Consider the following 20,117-nt stretch of genomic DNA (forward strand, 5'->3'; position numbering starts at 1 on the left):
AATAAATTCTCTAGGACAAACTGTTCTAGAACTAGTATTGCTAGGTCAGAAGAATAATTCCTCTTTAAATCTGACAGATCCTGGCAAAACATGTTTATATGAACTTACAATTCTACCAAGTCTGTACCGTATATCCCATACATTTAGCAAAATGACATATTCTATTTTTTAAAATGTTTTGCCAGTTAGGTAGACAAAAGAGATTTATCACTTCTATTTTGCATGTCTTTATTTACTGAGATTGAAATGCCTTTCCAATTTACTGGTTATTTCTATTTCTTTTACTCCAAATTGCCTTGTTTTTCAAATTACCTCCTTTATTCATTAATATTTCTTATTTAAGAACTCTACATATTATAAACATGAGTTACTTGGGGGCATGTCTATTATGTAAGACATGTCATATCCACCTACATCCACATTCTTTCTCTCCAGCAGTCAATGTGGTCAGTCTTTTTCATTTTAGTCTCACTGAGGGGTGGTATCTTTTATTGTGGTTTTATGCACACTTCCCTGAAGACAAATTTGCTGAACATCTTTTCATGTGATTGTTGGCCATTTTTATATCTTCTGTGTAAGAATCTGTTCATGTCTTTTGCCCATTAAAACAAAAAAGTTATAAAAATCCCTTTTATATTCTTGGCCAGGCATGGTAGCTCATGCCTGTAATCCCAGCACTGTGGGAGGCTGAGGTGGGCAGATCACTTGAGGTCAGGAGTTCGAGACCAGCCTGGCCAAACAACATGATGAAACTCCTTCTCTACTGAAAATACAAAAATTAGCTGAGTGTGGTGGTGCAGGCTTGTAGTCCCAGCTACTCGGGAGACTGAGGCAGGAGAATTGCTTGAACCTGGGAGGTGGAGGTTGTAGTGAGCTCAGATCACACCACTGCACCCCAGCCTGGGTGACAGAACAAAACTCTGTCTCAAAAAAAAAAAAAAAAGGATTCAAGTCCTTTGTTAGATATGTGTATTGCTAATATTTTCTTCCAGTCTATGGTTTTGTCTTTTCATTTTCTTAATGGAACCTTTTAATGAGCAGACATTTAAAATTTTAGTCTTGATGAAGTCTAATTTATTATTTTTGCTTTATGTTTAGTGTGTTTAGTGTCCTAAGATATCTTGGTGTTACCAAATATCTCAACGATGTTCAACTACTTTTTAAGTATTTCAGAGTTTTAGTTTTTACATTTATAGCTGAGATTTATATAAATTAATTTTTGTGTGTTTTCAAGTAGAAAATGAGATTTTTTTTTTCTTACATTTATCTAGAACATAGAAGATACTAATTTTTGTTCTATCACACAGTTAAATTAGTCTGATGACCATGAACTTGAGGAGGTTGGGTTTTTTTATACTTTGTTTAAAGCGAGTTTGTTTCTGCTCTGCCCTTAGTCTCAGGGAGAATTCTTAGTTTAAGGACACTGTCTTTACTTGTAAAGTATGACACACAGAGTTTCATTAAAAATCTCAAGGCATTTATTTATGAAGCCCTATACTGGGTCTCGCCTGTGATGGACAGGATTCAAACTCCACATGCTGCCTCTGCTGTGGCGCACAGCAGCTGAAATCATATAGTCTTTTCAGCCTTCCCGCTGTTACTTTCCAGCGGGTTCCTCGGAGTCTTCTTTATGCACACACAATTCATGGGTCAGCTAAGGATCTGAGAATAATTTAAATGCAGTTACTTTCCAGTTTGTGGTTCTCTCCTTTCCAGGAGTTACCTTATTAATTAATTTCCAGTTACTGTTGCAGCCTCAACTGCATCCTGACACCTCAAGCTAACAAGACCATGGTGATGTGCTTGAGTTCAGTCACTCCACGTTGCACGGACTGGCAAGAATCTTCAGAGAACTGGTAGGAAACAAGCCTATCTCACGAAGAGTGGTTCCTTCTTTCAGGGGTGGAATACTCTCCAGTTTTTGCCAGTTTCTTATTACTCTCCAGATCCTTCAAATAGTTGGTTTTAAAATATTTTATCCAAACTTTATAGCTCTTGTTTATGGGAGGCCTAGTCCCATTCAAACTAGGGAATCCCTTAATAAACTTTTAGTCCACTAAACATTTAAGATTCATGAAGGCAAAGGCTGGGAGAGGTGGCTCATGCCTGTAATCCCAGCACTCTGGGAGGCCGAGGTGGGTGGATCACCTGAGGTCAGAAGTTTGAGACCAACCTGGCCAACATGGTGAAACCCCATCTCTACTAAAATTCAAAAATTAATTGAGCGTGGTTTTTAATTTTAGTCTTGATGAAGTCTAATTTTTTATTTTTGCTTTATGTTTAGTGCATTTAGTGTCCTCTCTAAGATACCTTGGTGTTTCCAAAGATCCCAAAGATGTTCAACTATTTTTTAAGTATTTCAGAGTTTTAGTTTTTACACACCTGTAATCCCAGCTACTCAGGAGGCTGAGGCAGGAGAATTGCTTGAACCCGAGAGGCAGAGGTTGCAGTGAGCCGAGATGGCACCACTGCACTCCAGCCTGGGTGACAAAGTGAGACACTATCTCTCAAAAAAAAAAAAAAAAAAAAAAGATTCATGAAAGCAGAAACATTGTCTAGAATAAGAAATAATAAGTATCTGTTCATGTATACCCTATTTGATTTAGTTTGCTAATTCATTTAGGATTTTTAAATGAATAAGTAAAATTACTTTTTGGTTTTTTAAATGCTTCATAATAATTTCTGTAATAAAAGCACTGTTGATGTATTTGTGCTGTGTGCCTATTTAGAATATATTGAGTCAGGGAGAGAGTTTCAATTTCTTAATGTTTTTTGGTTTAATCAGTGTTTCTTAAACTTTTGATCATTTAAATTTTCTTGGAAAATTGATTTTATGTTGATAGTAAATTTTATTACTACAAAGCTCTGTACACAGTACTTTCATACAATTTAAAGACATTTTTTCCTATCTGTGATCTTTAAGTTTGCTTTAAACTGCTTAAAACAAACATATAATTAGCAAATAAAAGTTTTCTCTTCCTTGCCATTTTTTTTATATCACCTATTTCTATCTATTGCACTGTTGCATTGACTAAGAATTCTACTATAACCAGTAAAAGCACACATTTTTGTCTTGGTCCTTGGTGCTAAAATTAACTTTGACATTAAATTTGCTTTTTTAAATTTTTTAACAGACATCCTTTACCAGGTTAAGGAAATTCCTTTTCTATTCATTTGGTAAAACTTGCCTATAAAACTAGTTCTAGAGTCTTAATTTGAATGCTGATTCAACTTCTTCAATGGCTACTGATTCATCAGCTTTCTAATTCTTCTTGAATCAATTTTAGTAATATAAATTTTCTTTAAAAAATCCAATTAATCTACTTGTATAAAAGTATTAACATAAAACTGCTTATAATATTCTTATGACATTAAAAATGTTATGCTTATAGACACTTTTGCTCTTTTTATCTTCTTTTTCTTCAGTTTTGCTTTGAGTTTTATCTATTTTCCTGAGTTTTTCAGAAAGTCAGCTTTTTGTTTTATTGAATTTTATTATTTTCCTGGCCTTTACTTCTACTTTAAAATTTACCCTGTAATTCTTTTCCTTTCCTCAGTTAAATGCTGAGCTTATTTATTTTCTAAATTTTAAATCAATGCATTAAAGTAGTAAACTTTCCTAAGTATTCTTTCAATGTATTCTAACAGCTTTAATATGTATTACTTTCACTATGGTTATTTTAAAACCATTTAGTCCCATTGTAATTTCCTCTTTAATTCAGGAGTTATTTAAGAATATATTTCTAAACATACAGGTTTTATTTTTTTTCCTTTATTTTAATTGCACTGTGGTAACAAAACACAATCTGAATGATGTAGTCTTTGAAATGTATTGAGTTCCTTTGTGATTTAAAACATAATCAATTTTTATAAATGTTTCACAGGCTTTTGAAAAGAATGTGTATTTTCTGTTGAAATAAGTATTAAAGGTGTGTTAAAAATCTCCCATTGGAATTGTGGATTGGTCAAATTTGCTGGGCAATTCTCCACATTTTGCTTTGCATGTATTTCAGGCTATGTAGTTAGGTACATGAAATTTACTGCTGTTTTTTTTTTCCTGGTAGATCACCCTAATTGTTACTAGTATTTTATGCCTTAAGCTCAATTACAGTGGATGTTAATCTTCCTAGACTAGCTTTCTCTTGATGAGTAGCTCCAAAGCCAACCTCTTCTATCTCCTTGTTTTGTTTTTGTTTATTTTTGAGACAAGGTCTCACTCTTCCACCCAGGCTGCAGTGCAGTGGTACATTCACGGCTCACTGCAGCCTCAACCTCCTGTGCTCAGGTGATCCTCCCACCTCAGCCTCCTGAGTAGCTGGGACCACAGGCAATGAGCCATCATGCCCAGCTAGTTTTTTGTATTTTTGGTAGAGACAGGGTTTCAACCACGTTGTCCAGGCTGGTCTCAAATTCCTGAGCCTACGTTGGCCTCCCAAAGTGCTAGTATTACAGGCACGAGCCATAGCGTCTACCCCATCTCCTCGTTTTTAGACATTCTCTATTAGTTTTAAGTGTGTTACAAACTTTCTACTTGGGAGAGAGTTCTCATTTTCCTCTTTTCCTCCTTTTTTTTTTTTTGAGACAGGGTTTCACTCTGTTACCCAGACTGGAGTGCAGTGGCACGATCTTGGCTCTGTAACCTCCACCTCCCGGGTTCAAGCAATTCTCATACCTCAGCCTCCTGAGTAGCTAGAATTACAGGTGTCTGCCACCATGCCCAGCTAATTTTTGTATTTTTAGTAGAGATGAGGTTTCATTATGTTGGCCAGGCTGGTCTCAAAGTGATCGTGACCTCAAGTGATCCGCCCTCCTCAGCCTCCCAAAGTGCTGGGATTACAGGAGTGAGCCATCACATCTAGCCTTTTTTTGAATATATTTTTAAAGTTGCTTTTCCTCTATTAACTGCTCAATATTACTTCTATTTTTAATCAGTGGCTACCTTTTGATACTTTAATTGAAATGCTAAAACACACTTTTTTTCTAATAAAGGCCAAGTAAGAGTATTCAATGTTTCTCCTGTCCCCTCAAAAATCACAAATTGGTTGGAAACAATTTACACCTTTATTTTCACTAACCTTTTATTAAAATTTAGCATTTCCTTCACTTATAAACAACAAACCATGACAGTATTTATACCACCGGCCACTCCACCACTATTCAAAATTAGAGATATTTTTATGTTACATTTCAGTTTTTACAGGTATCTAAAAATACTATTTACACTTACATTTTTTTCTTTGAAATTAACCATCACTTGATTTTGTTAATGTGTTAATAAATAAGCATATATTACTACATTACAAATATTACAAAATATCTGATAGCTGTACTTTAATATAATTGGTTCCCTTTGTAATGCTATGTATTTTTTTAAATGAATTTAAACATATTAATCTGGGAAAGAATACATAGGTTTTACCAGACTATTAGGTGTTCATGGCATAAAGAAAGTTGAGAAATAATCCCTGACAGAATACATCTTAAAACGTTTGGAGTAAATCTGAGTTCCAACTTAATTTTGCTTGGCTGTTTTTCTCACCATTCAATTTTTTCACACATTCTGGAATTTCGGTTTAGAGGTTTATTTTATGGAAGTTTTTTGGTTTTCTCTCTCTTTTTTAACTCTCTCTTCCTTTATGTTCCCCTGCTTGGGTCTATATTCCAGAGTAAGTCTTAAATGATGGTTCAGAGTATTAAAGATCCTGTCATGGAGTCAGCAGGTGACATAGTTATTCATGTTTGTTAGGTTATGCCCTTTCAGCTCTCTAAGCTCTCAGCCCCATATAAATTCAGGCTGTGGTTGGTGGAAGATTTTTCAGCCTCCTGTCTTGAGCAAAATTGCCTGTCCCTAGTCCTTGGCTTCAAGCAGGGTGCTGGTATTCAATCCCCTCTTCCCCATGGATAAGGTGGCCTTTGTTGATTGTAGTGGGTTCCAAGGGAGAGGAATGAAGTAAAAATGCCTTTATTTCACCATCTTAAGCAAGTTTTATACAGCTAGCTCTCAGTATTGTTTGTTTTTACTCCATAACTTTAGTTTCCCTCTTCTATCCAGATCTAAAAAATCATATTTCCAATTCCATTTTACTAAGAATTTAAAATTTTTATGTTAAATTCAGGAATGAAGGCTGATTTTCTTTTTTACCAAGATGCTTTAAAGCATCTAGGTACACTAGATAATCACATACTTTTTCTTTTGACTTGTTAACTTGGTAAGTTAATTTAATATTTCCTAATACTGACTCATTTGTATGTCTAAAAGAGCTACATTTAATTATGCATATGATTCTTTTGAATCATTTAAGATTATGCATTGATAATCATATGTAAAACTTGTCTTTGTGTATATGCATGTGTGTCATCTTTTTAAAGTTATGGTATTAACATGATAATGACTTCAGTAAAGAATTTGAACAATTACTAAAATCACCTTCTGGTCTGTATACATCCAAATTCACTGCTCCCTTCCAGAATTGAGGAAATTCTCCTTTAGCTGTAGAGCTCACTTCAATTTTATTCTGCATTTTAGTACTGTGCTTGGTTTTCAGTGTATTTTACTTCACGAAATCTCAAGGATCCAATACATTATCAAAACCAGATGGCAGTATTTCAATGTAATCTCTTCTGTGCTGGTAAGATTTTCAAGTTTTACAAAACTGAACTATAAGCTGTAAGTTTAATTTTTAGGTTAAAAGGTGAAGGTCTCTATAAATTCTAGTTTTATGCTAACAAACTCCCAATATGTGGTAAAAATGTTATTTTGCAAACACACAGTCATACAACAAGTAACAGAAAATAGGTATATTTACATTTCAACACTGACACTGTTACAGAAAGATAACCTTAATGGTGCATTCTACCACTCAATCAGGCAAGAGAAAAACACTGCCTGGAGGAGGAGAATAACAGCTTTTGTATGTGCCAAGCTCCAGGGTTCCAGAAGAGGTAATGTAGGGTACAGGAAAATAAAAGGAAAACAAACTATTGCCCTTGTTTATGGCTTCCACCAAAAAAAGGAGATAGATGACAGTTATGCTTCTCAGGAGAGACTGGTTTCCTCATTAGTTAATATATACAAAAAAGGAAGACGAAAAAAGATGAGAAAGTAGGCTAAATGTATAAGTCTTATTTTAAAAATGTAAAATGAAGGAATTTGAGTTTATGATCTCCAAAGTCTCTTCTAAATCTAAAATTCTATGCCTCCTACCCATACAATGTTACACACGAAAGCACGTTGAAGGTGCCTTTGTGCTACACTGTCTCTGTGATGGAAATGACATTCTTATTTGTGTTTTGTTCCAACTGCAGTTCTTCATTCAGGCACACTATTTTTTCCCCCGCCGTAGGTAACATTTTTTTCCTAATGGCCTTGATAGAATTTTCCTAAGCAAGCAATATCTAGTTCTACTAAATATATTCTTTACAATCTTATTCCCATACTGTTTTTTTCTGCAAGTAATTTGCTAAATGTTTTAAAATTTAATCTTAACCTTCCTTATTTATATGTCACATTTATTCTTAGAATCTTAAACTTATGGTTATTTCCCTTAAGAAAGCCTTTCATTTGTATTCTTAACAAATGCTCTTTTGTTTCGAAGTTACAATAAGATTTTTCTAGATATAGTAACTCTCCATTATCAGCTTGTTTCAAGTTTTATACATACATACACATATACAGACATGCATGACAATCGTGTTTTAACTTATTTAGGTAGAAGGCTCTACTAATGAGACAAAGGTTAAGGGCTCGATATCCAAGTGAATTATTGAGTTTTGTTTATTTGTTTGTTCCACTGCCAAAGATTAGTCTTGACCCTAATAGGCTATTTTGCAAATGTGTATCTTTTGTTAAAAAGCAGCTTAGAAGAATATAGATGATTCAATGCAAATACATTACCACCCTTAGAAAATAGTCAAAACACATACCAGATGGGCTGTTATTCTTACTCTTAAGATGACACTATTAGCTGTTCTTTATCACATCTCCTGAAAAGACTTCTTTTTATATTACTGCATGTTAAGTAATAATAAATGAAAATGGAATTTATGTTTTATAATAAATTATGTAGTAATACAGAAAGGTAGAATTACCTTATAGTAATGATTTCGCCTGGGTTTGCCCTTATGAACCAGCTACAGTTGATTTTTGCCGGATATTCAGAAGGCCAGCCTGGGCTTGTGATTATGCCACTTGGTGCTCGAATTTGCTCTGGAGTCTCTCCACAAGCTGGAAGACAGCCAAAGCAATCTTTGCTTATTATTATACATTCAAAATAGTACTAGGTAAGTCAGTGTTTATTTTTTAAAAACCAAAAAACTTTACACATCAAATAATATCCAATAAGATATGGTAGTATCAACTTTAAATAAAGTTATTATTCTAATGAGATATTTCAATTTCCTCCCTTTTAGATAAAGTTTCTTATTCCAATTAAATAGAGTAGCCCCACTTGTCGGACATTTTGCTTTCCATTGTTCAGTTACTTGGAGTCAACAGTGGTCTGAAAATATTAAATGGAAAATTCCAGAAATAAACAACTCTTAAGTTTTAAATTGTGTGCTGTTCTGAGTAGTGATGACATCTCTTGCTGTGCCGCTCTGTCCCTCCTGGGACATGAATCTCCCCTTTGTCCAGTGTATCCACGCTGTGTATGCTACCCACCCATTAGTTACTTAGTAGCCATCTCAGTTATGAGATCAACTGTCACAGTATTGAAGTGCTTGTGTTCGCATCACCCTTACTTTGCCATTATGAATGGTCTCAAAGCACAAAAGCAGTGATGCTGGTAATTCAGATATGTCAAAGAGAGGCTGTAAAGTGCTTCCATTAAGTGAAAAGGTGAAAGTTCTCAACAACAGAAAAAAAATCATATGCTGAGGTGTCTGAGCTCTAAAGAAAGAATGAATCTTATATCCATGAAATTACAAAGAAGGAAAAAGAAATTCACGCTAGTTTTGCTGTGATACCTCAAACTGCAAAAGTTAATGGCCACAGTACCTAAGTGCTTAGTTAAGATGGAAAAGGCATTATATTGGACAGCAATCAGGTTTGGTACTCTGCAGTTTCAGGTATTCACTGGGGATCTTGAAGGTATCCCCCACAGATAAGGAGGGACTACCGTACATGTTTTGGGCAGGCAAGGAAATTTCCACCTGGATCACTGAATGAGTTCAAGATTACTGGCTTTGGCCATGGAGATTGATCTATCCATCTACCCATCTTTTTTCAAAACTCATCTTTCAAGTTTATTTTCTTTGTCATAAACTACCTTTCCAATATTTGCTCACCTACTTTGTTTACATCCTTAGGAGCATAATGCTGCTTTTAGGGTACTCTAAATAAGCCTAACAATAAGATGCTGGATTGTAATTTTTGTTAAGAAGTTAGTGGACGTTTGAATAAAGATAGTAAAACATTCAAAATTACTGCAAAGCAGTTCTTCAATTTATTCCATTAATACTTCCAAGCTATTTATTACAGTGTTATTAATGATTCCTACATTATTTAAAAGTAAAATCTTGAAATAGTGCTTAAAATATCATCATGTGATTAGATAGCTGCATATCACAGAGGAAAATCTTCATGCATATAGAATAAATTAAAACTAATACCAATACTTTCCTGGATTATTCTTGCATTATCTGGAACTCTCGTTGTAAATAGTTAACATTGTCCAGAATTCAGTTGATAATGTGACAATTTATTCTCTCTCAATTAAATACGTGATGTTTAAGCCTTTAGTAGAATTTAAAATCCTAGAACCTCTTATTTAATACAACTTCAACAAATTAGATTACTTGATTTTAAAGTAACAGCAGATTAGAAGCAGAAAATTAGAAGTGGGGAGAGTAGCTGCCAGGGATACATAAACAGTTATCAGAAGTGATGAGTAAGTTTTCAGAAACACAATAAATAGTACATACTAAACTTAAAAACCATGAGCTCATAATTTACACATTATTGCCTGTCTCTCAAAAGGTAAGACTGTTGTATATTGTCATAATAAATTAATATTCATACTGATCTAAGAGTTGTTAAGTGAATAATGAATCGGTACAGGCAAAATGACTGGTATAATACACGGCCTGCACTCCAGTGCTTTTTAAGTTCAGCTGTAGTTTAAAAATCAGGTAACCCAAGAGATGGCCAAATATCACTATTACAATTGTAACTTGGAAAAATAACTATTTTTTTTTTTTAGATGGAGTCTTGCTCTGTCTCCAGGCTGGATGGGGTACAGTGGTGCAAACTCGGCTCACTACAACCTCCGCTTCCCGGGTTCAAACAATTCCCCTGCCTCAGCCTCCCGAGTAGCTGGGACTACAGGCGCGAGCCACTACACCCAGCTGATTTTTGTATTTTCAGTAGAGAAGAGGTTTCACCAGGTTGGCCAGGATGGTCTTGATCTCTTGACCTCATGATCTGCCTGCCTCGGCCTCCCAAAGTGCTGGGATTACAGGCGTGAGCCACCATGCCCAGCATTTTTTTTTTTTTAAAGAGATGAGATCTCACTATGTTGCCCAGGCTGGAGTGCAGTAGCTATTCACAGGCATTAGCACAGAACACTACAGCCTTGAATTCTTGGGCTCAGGTGATCCTCTTGCCTTAGCTTCCTGAGTAGCTGGGACAACAAAGAGCATGTCACCATGCACGGCAATTTTTTTTTTTTCCCGTAACAAAGCTTATACTCTGTTCAATTTAGGTTAAGAATGCTAGGAAGTATACTATGTAATTTAAAGAATTTTATCCATAATGATCAAAATGAAACAAGCTATGTTACTTAAAGTCAATCCTTATTTCTATAGAATAACCTATTCCCTGAAGAAAACATGCCATCAGAGCCTTAAAAGTATATTCTACTGCAGAAAAAAAGTTCGTATCTAAAAATGGATCTGCCCTGGAATCAGGGTTCACTGCCAAAGGGAATCTGTTTTGAATCGCTTTCAGAACAGATTGATAGCATACAGCACACAGATACATCAAGGGCTTAGCATTCATCTCATTGCCAAGGCATAGTCAAAGCTTCCCTTTTTTTTTGCTGCTGTTTCATTAGTAAATCTCCCTGACAAAAAATTTTTAATTTTAATAAATGATGTTTTAGAAAAAGACTAAATGTATTCAAATGTAATTCTTTTTTAAGAGTTTATTAATAATAAACTGCCAGTTTGCTTCCACTTTGCTCTGAGTTATTATTACAATAATTTAATAAAAGGATAGCTAAGTTATTTATAACACCTTCTTTTCTCCTGGACACGGTGAAACCCTGTCTCTACTAAAAATACAAAAATTAGCTGGGTGTGGTGGTGCGCCTGTAGTCCCAACTACTCAGGAGGCTGAGGAAGGAGAATCGCTTGAACCTGAGTGATATTTTTTTAGATGGAGTCTCGCTCTGTCTCCAGACTGGATGGAGTACAGTCTGGAGTACTGAGGGGCGGAGGCTGCGGTAAGCTGAGATAGCGCCACTGCACTCCAGCCTGGTGACAGAGCGAGACTTTTCATTATCTCCTACCATAGCATTCTGGAGTCGAAGTAAGCTAAAGGAAATCTCAAGTTCATGAAAATATAAACAAACATATAAATAAACAGCCAAAAACAATCATTACCCTTTCCCCAGAATATGGAAAATTGTTCATTTGTATTAATTCATTGAATTAATGTAAGATTCACCTACATTAAAGAGAATACAATTTTGAGTTAAATTACATTCAACTCAGAATTATAACGCTGTACTAGCATATTAAGTACTCAACTATTTATTAAATGGTTTAACAGCAGTGACATACAGCCAAAAACAAGGTGGGAGTAATCTATGACAAAGAACATTCCTAACCTTTGACTAAATCGATATTCTAATTATAGGGAAAAACTAGAAAGAATTTTATTAGGTTTTGTTTTAGGAAAAAAATTTCAAGTACATGAGAAACCCATAGGTGGTGCTCTTATACCAAAAACCGAAGATTCTAGTATGGTACTCAAAAATACATTTTGTGAATATTTTATTTTCATACAACTGCCCAAGGATAAGACATACCACCCCTAAATAAGATTGGTTATTATACGATTCAATATTTATATTTCTAATTCAATATGTACTTTTATAACATTATTTTAAAATATTAATGATTCTTCCTAATCAAAAACAAAACCATAGTATCCTAAAGTTTCTTACTGAATTAATTATAAATATATATATTGATTTAGTTATGCATATTTCCAACATGACTGAATTTGGAATTTGGCTCCAGATCTAGCCAGTGGCTTTTTATCAACCTATTTTCGCATGTACAATACACTGAGTATGTAGACAAATATGCTCTAGCACAGCCATAATGTATTCCTTTCTATACCTAAGAAAGAACACATTTCAAAAGTCAAAGGAAACTATTAAAGCAATTTTTAACTCCTTTTTGGGTTAAGAGTTTGCCTTTGTATACTGGCAGATTTGGAATGAGAAGACCTAGACGCTGTCTGTCTATCTGCCAATGTCTGTTCTATCACAATGTAAACTACTAAATTTTGGGGGGTGCTATTAATAATTTCCTCAGGTGTTGAAATAAGGAGTTGCTATTTGAATACCTCTAAGGTCTATTTCAGCCCTCAATCATGCATCTCTTCCCACTATATTTCTGATAGCTCACTGGGATACAATGATAAATTTTTCATTTTCTTCCTTTGCATTTTCTCTCTGACCCACTGAAATAGACTTTCAATTCTGACCTTATCTCCACAGAAACCACGCTAGCAGGCAAAGGTCATCAGTGACCTCACTGCTAAATGCAATGGATACTCATTCCCAAGGTACTTGATCTTTCTGGAGCACTTGACACTGACTACCCAGACTTGGAACTGTACTACCCAGACTTTGTGGACATCACCTCCTCTGATTCTCCTTCTAACTCTATTCTGTGCTAATTTTCTAGCTCTAGATCCTCTGTCCTTGGCCAGTCAGACAGCCAGCCCCTGGAATTCATGGTTAATTCCAAAGCCCTCTGCTCTTCTCACTCTCAATAGAAGATTTCATTCGCTTTTACAATTTCAACTATGGTCAAGAGTTTAAAATTTTTAACCCAGAGGCTTTGAACAGTCAAATGCCCACTGGACATTCTAACCTCAAATTCAACATGATCAGACCTGTGTGTTTCCCAAATTCGTCTTCAGAATATCCTATATTCTGAATCTATGTCGTCTTATGCAGCATTTGATTGATGGAATAGGTACTTAAGGAAAAAGAAACTGAAGAATACCACAGGCGTTTTCAAGAATTTTTAAGGACAGGAAATAAGTTAGGCCTCACAGAGATTAAAACTGGAAATTTCAGTCAGAAATTGAGCCTGCCTTCTCCACGTGTTAGGGAACCAAGTCCTGTTTTATCTCTTACAAATCTGTCCCAATCTTCCAAAGGATCTCCTCTGGGTCTTCCATTTTTTCATTATTTCATTATTTTTCATTATTTATAAGCTTTATAAATTGTTTCCCAGTCCCAACTTATCATTAATACTTCAGCTCCAGTACCTACTATCATCTGTAATTTCCTTTTTCCTAGTTTATTATATTTATACTACTGTTACTCATTTTACATTATAGATTTGAGGTGGCTTATTATTATAATATTGATAAAATAGATAAAACTTAAGTCTCGGGCCAGGTGTGGTGGTTCATGCATGTAATCACAGCACTTTGGGAGGCCAATCCGGGCGGATCATGAGATCAGGAGTTCAAGACCAGCCCGGCCAATATGCTGAAACCCCGTCTCTACTTTAAAAAAAAAAAAAAATTAGCCAGGTGTGGTGGTGCATGCCTATAGTCCCAGCTACTCAGGAGGCTGAGGCAGGAGAATTGCTTGAACCTGGGAGGCGGAGGTTGCGGTGAGCTGAGATCGTGCCACTGACTCCAGTGTAGGCAACAGAGCGAGACTTTGTCTCAAAAAAACAGACACACACAAAAAAAACAAACTTCAGTCTCCATTTCCTCACTTGTAAATGGGGATTAAAATACTAGTACACAGGGTGTTCCAAGGATTATATACAATTATTTTGGTAACAGACATAGCACACTGCTTGCATTACAGTAAACTGTCAGTAAACAATATTACATGATATGCCAAATCAGATGGGTTGGTAGTAATGCCTGGAATGCTGTATTGAGATGGCTACTAAGGCTGTTTTCAGGCTAAGAAAGAGGACAGTGACTGAAAGAGGACGTGGGATTGTTTACTGAGTAAGTGCTAGGCACCGTTATGCACTGCAAAGAATGAGAAAATATGTCATGATTAACCTGACACAGATAAAAGCCATGGGAAGGATAGAGTTGAGACACATACTCACAAAACTTTACTTTAGGAAATAAATCTCTTTTTGTTTGAAATCAAAATCTTTACATGGCTTGAACTTCATCTTTCTACATTTTGACTATCCTCCCAGTTTAAAATACATCAAACTTGACTTTCTTTTGCTTACATTCATTCTATTCATACCTTTTCTATTGCTTAAACATAGTTATTTCAGCTATGATCTGGCTAATTCGTCCTTAAGAATTAGTTTATATGTAATTGGCAAATAAATAAATCTTGTCAGTACTATGCAGAATTGTGTAAGATCTTATTCCCAGCATGCTAATGATTTGAAATAACCAGAAGTAGAAGTTTTCAGAGTTTAAGAAAAAATATGAAAACCCTATAGAAACTGCCTTTCTTTATTGCAAAATGTGGTTACTTTTTTTGGCTAAAATAACTCCTTGGTTTTTGTCTATATTAAGCTATCTTGGGAAGTTGCAAAATGCAGATGGAAATGTGAAGACATCACACCACTATGAAAACAAAACAACTTAATTGATGAGGGATATATGCCTGACGTGTATTTTTAATTTTGATTAAATTAGTCTCCATTAGAAGCAAATACCTTTAAGTAGGGGAGCATGAACCTATGCATATATGGCTGCAGAATATAGACTGATTCTAATTGTAAATGTCTACAGGTATTTGACTGTGCTAGTATCTGTATTGATATTTTATTTAATAGGGTTATACTTAAAAGGTACGTAGTCGTAAGTGATCTACGCCAACACTATTTTCTCAGAAGCCTTGTTAGTCTTTGTTCATTTTGCTTCCTTAATACATCTCTTAATTACTTGCATCAACTTTTTAAATTTACTATTTTTTTTTTTATAGAGATGGGGTCTCCCTATGTTGCCCAGGCTGGTCTTAAACTCCTGAACTCAAATAATCCACTCTCCTTGGCCTCCCAAAATACTGGGATTACAGGTGTGTGCCACCACACCCAGCCAGTATCAACTAAATCATCTATCTAATTTACTTTCGTCAGTTATCTTTTGATATAAACAAATATTCAAGTACTTTGAATAATGACGATCTACATTCTCTACTTTTTATAAATTTCCTATAACCCCAGAAATAGAAATCCCCAAATTAAAGAGGTTCTAAATATTTATTCAAAAGATAGCAACTTTCAAACGTGGATAGCATCTTTTCAGTAGGAACACACAGGCTATGTGACTAGCCCCCACAAAAGCCTATTTAATTTACAGTTGATCTAGCGTATAGGAAAAAGACAATGACATTATTATAATGCTAATAATGGTTAAGCTATATGAAAGATTAACTGAATACATATTTTTTAAATTTATCATGTATGCTGTCAATTGAGAAAGGGAGAATTAACTGAAGAATGAATAGGTAGAGATTCTCTGACGGAGTTCTTAAGATTTTGGTTTTAGTTTTCTCGTTTAAAATACAAAGATCTCATTGTATAGTTTAGAAAACAGGGCAAGATCAACTGATGAAGAAACACTGAAGACTCTTCATGTTTATACTTATACTATTTTAATAATCCTACAGAAAGCATAGGACTATTGTTTTAAAACTAGATTAATGCATCATACTTATTATCTTTAAATCAATTATTTAAAAAATTGGAAGTGCTCAAACAACCTCTATTAAGAGGACACATGAAAGAGGGAGGATCACTTCAAAATAATTTCAAGCTGTCTTGCAATCTGAGATTTCATAGTTTCAAAACACCTAAAAAATCACAGAAAAAAACATTAAGTAAAGATATTTATAATTAGAGCTGAACTACTGTCAAAGAAAAAGTACAATTTCCTGTTCCACAGATGAAGAACTGGGTTTTTTTAAACTGACAAGAATTGATACTTTATGACAAAAAGTAGTTGAGACTAAGTTATGTGAAATCTTTGTGATTTTGATTTTAATAAATCACAAAACTGAAATGCAAGTAAGTGTCTGTTTATGTTTACTGACCACCTAACTTCATAAGACACATACGAAGGGCACAAAAGAAATAGAGAACTCGCGCTCTCATGGAAATTGTAGTTTTATAACAATGACATGTACTTCTTAACTGAATTCAAGAAGCATTTAATAGTTAATATGACATCATACCAGATAATACAGTACTACATGATATAATGCATAACAAGTAATTTTAGGCAAAGTGTCACATGTTCAGTTAAACACATGGTGTTATTAAACAGAAACAAAGGCTGACCAAAAACCTGCATTATGCCAAGTATAGAACAGGGAAGGTTCTGCTTGACTATGCACAAACGATTTCTTTCATAGAAGAGAAGGTGGTAGAGCTACAGAAAAGCATACTCTAAACTAGTTAAAAGAATTTACTGACCCAATTCTATAGACAGTAGTCAAGCCAAGATAGACCTACTACAAAAGGAAGTTATGTGATCCAAGTATTTTGTAAAGGTTATTGAGGGAAGAGAAACCAGTGAGGCAAAGAGATCACCTAAAAGGCAATTACAAAAACTCATCTTTTTGTACAATTTTACTTTATGAAAGTTTCACAACAGAGTAAAATCATGCTCACTCTGTTCATAAGCAAAGGATAATAGCATATATAGGTAACAGTGGTTACTGTCATTTGGCCATCTCATTTTTCAGAGTACTGTATAGAGTGTATTATAAAGAATATTAATTCCATTATGGCTGATGAGTACAAAAGCAATTCCAAGTGTTGACAACTAGTAAGAAGGATTTGATTCCAATGGAAATAAATGTACTAAAAAACCCCACCATCTCCAAAATAAAAATTTGGTAAGCAAATGGTGTCTGTTGAATGGCCATATGGGATTAGAGTAAAAATTATTCTGAAAGTTAACAAGGGAATCATCCAATACATTGAAAATACTATGCTTATGCAAACAACTAGAGGCACCCAAACATGGAAAAACCAGAGTTTGTAGTTAGATGACTAGCATCAGATATCAGATACCTCCTGGACTATTGTTAATTTAGGAAAATAATAGCAGTTTGAAAACTTAGAGACTAAGTATGACACACAGTGCTGAGGATGAGATTTCTGCTTCAAGTCAGAAATGTATGGTTTCTAAGTCCAAGGACTGTAAGTATCATTAAAGTGAAGCACGTATGCAGGCCCTGGATCCACAGCTGATGATAATGTTATAAAATTACCTAATACTTAATGAACTTACTACCTGTCAGGTACTTTAATGCTTATTATTATTATCCCTACTTAACAGATAAGAAAAAAATGGAGGCATAGAGAAATTTGGTAATTTTCCTAAGGTCACAAAAAAGCTGTAAGTGTCAGAGCTGGGATGGAACTCAGGCAAGAGACTTCATACAAGCTGTATTCTTAACCACTAAGGCAAACTGCTGCCCACTAAAGAACTCCCTATGACATCTGGAAAAATTACCAGGGAGGTGGAAGGGAGCCGCTTCAATAGCATTTAAATGACAAAAGTGGTCTATTCTAGAAAAACGAACTATTGGTCCTACATTAACATGGATGAAAAGGGTAGATAATCTATAATAACACAGAGAACGTAAGTACAGTTAGTAGTTTTGAAATTTCTAAAGATTGATTCCATTATCTAAGAACTATAGGCAGGACTGACCAGCTTCTTAGTATCTTTGGAATTAAAAATGTTATAAACAGCATTCTAGAACCTACTTTTAATAAGAGAACATATATATATATAGTTAATTATGGGTAAGATGCTTAGGGCAAGGAGTAGAATAGAAGCAATAAGGGCATGAAGTGGAGGCTGAAGGAGACATTTCAAAGGAAGAGCAACAGACAGACACTTAAAAATGGACAGTTTGGAAAGCAGGCATATTCAGCATAGAGTCTATGGGCCACTGAGAATACATGGCAAGTGACCAACTGTTGGAATATGCAAGAAAAATAAGTTAGAGTACTATAGTTGCCCTCATTGAAATGTCATGTATAACATAACTAGGCCCTGTAACCTGAACCGGAAACATATGCCCACAGCTAGGCAGAAATGACTTGATTCAAAAGTCCTCTTCCTGTATCTTGACTGCGCTTGTTGCCTAAATAGTGTCTTGATTTCTCTGACCCTCCAGACTCTTTAAATGGGGTTTTCTGACTCCCTGGCACCTGAGCCAAGCTGTGTCATAATGCGAAATGTCACAACAGTCAACATTTTGAGGATGGACAGAGTTGGAAGGGGACAGAGATTGAACATGAGTAAGATTTCCTTAGAATTACTCCAAACTTCATTCTTTTTAAAAAAGAAGTTAGAAAACTGAACTTCTCCCTGTATGGGAATAATTAACTAGCACTTGAACATAGGTTGAGTACCCCTAATCCAAAATGCTTGGGACCAGAAGTGTTTTGGATTTCAAAATTTGGAATATTTGTGCATATATACTGGTTGAACATCCCTAATCCAAAATCTGAAATACTTCAATGAGTATTTCCTGTGAGTATCTTGTCAGTGCTCTAAAAGATTCCGGAGCATTTCAAATTTCAGATTTTTAGATTCGGGATGCTCAACTTGTAGCAATATTTACTAGCCTAAGATGGGAAAGGTTTTAATTATGACTTGAAAGTCAAGAATCAGGCAAGCAGAAAAAAATGATATTAATCCATCACTCTCACTTAAGACTCTCATTACTCTCAGACTTATTATTAGAAACTGCAAGTGCCATGGCAAGTAGGAAATCTTATATCCAGCTGTTTATAATTTAAATGAATATTCTTCCGCATTAGTACTGACATTTAAGACTGAATACAGCCATATATTTATTCTTATTATTCTAAGTGACATTTTTTAAGGACCAAAATATTTTACTTGGCTATCGGCTGTAATCAAGGCAGGTAATTTCTTGGTATCTTGAAAGTCACTAATGTTCAGAACAAACAAACTATAATCAAGGGTTATATGGCAATAAAACAAAACATAAAGTCAGAAGAGACAAAAATATAGATAGAGAAGGAGAAAAAACAAAAAAGAACAAAAAAAAACCCCACAGGGTCATAGCACAGTATGAATGAAGATAAGGAGAGCAAAGACACTGAATATACCCACCTAAAATGGAACTAACTAGCCAGCTTCACCCTGAAACTTCTTAGTAAGAATAATTTAGGATTTTGCTAACAATGCATAACATCAGATGAATAGAGAAGATGCATACTTTTATGCCATTTTTAAAGGGCTTATGAGGGCAATTTTTTTTCCTGCAAGCGTATAAAAATTACTGACATGGTACCTACATTTTCCGATTTTAAGCACTACAGAAGACTAAAAGGCTAAAGCAAACTACTACTATTTCCAGAATGGGAAAAATTACTAATTTTTGAAGGTTACTGTGACTCTGGCTGGAAGCATAAAAAGGTAAGGCAGAAATCATCACTTAAGCTAACAAACTGGCCTTGGAGCTCATGGTTTTGTAACCCATCTCTATCAGCTTTGACACAGTTTTTAGCAGTGTTCCAGTTACTGTGTCCTTTGTCAAGGGTGGTACCCAGAAATAAACAATACCAGAGGATGTTTGCATGAATACTAAAGAAGAACTATCATCTGCTTGGTTCTGGATACTGTATTTCCATTACTGCAGTTTAATATCAAATCACCCCCTTACTTATAACAGGCTATTAGTCAACTGATACCCAAGTACAGTTTGCTTATTGACCAAGTGACTGGCTTTTGCACAACAGTTTCATAGTACATTCAATTCAAATTCATGCCTTGGCAAAAATTACTGATAACCAACATGTTATCACACTTTGAAGAGTCATTCCCAGAGTTACAGATTGGAAAAGAAAATGTCAAATGCTTGAACAGAACTTGCCTTTTTACC

At 34.9% G+C, this 20,117-nt stretch overlaps 1 protein-coding gene across 2 annotated transcripts in view; it reads right to left on the reverse strand.

Moving 5' to 3' along the window:
- The window catches only part of LRP12 (LDL receptor related protein 12), a 91,498-nt gene that overhangs the window by 11,529 nt on the left and 59,852 nt on the right, over positions 1 to 20,117 (reverse strand). For both annotated transcript variants that reach the window (XM_015145735.3, NM_001261683.1), the window contains 1 exon segment: positions 8,089 to 8,224. In XM_015145735.3, the coding sequence (XP_015001221.2) occupies positions 8,089 to 8,224 (136 nt within the window).

This window comes from Macaca mulatta, chromosome 8 (assembly GCF_049350105.2).
Source record: "Macaca mulatta isolate MMU2019108-1 chromosome 8, T2T-MMU8v2.0, whole genome shotgun sequence".
NCBI lineage: Eukaryota > Metazoa > Chordata > Mammalia > Primates > Cercopithecidae > Macaca > Macaca mulatta.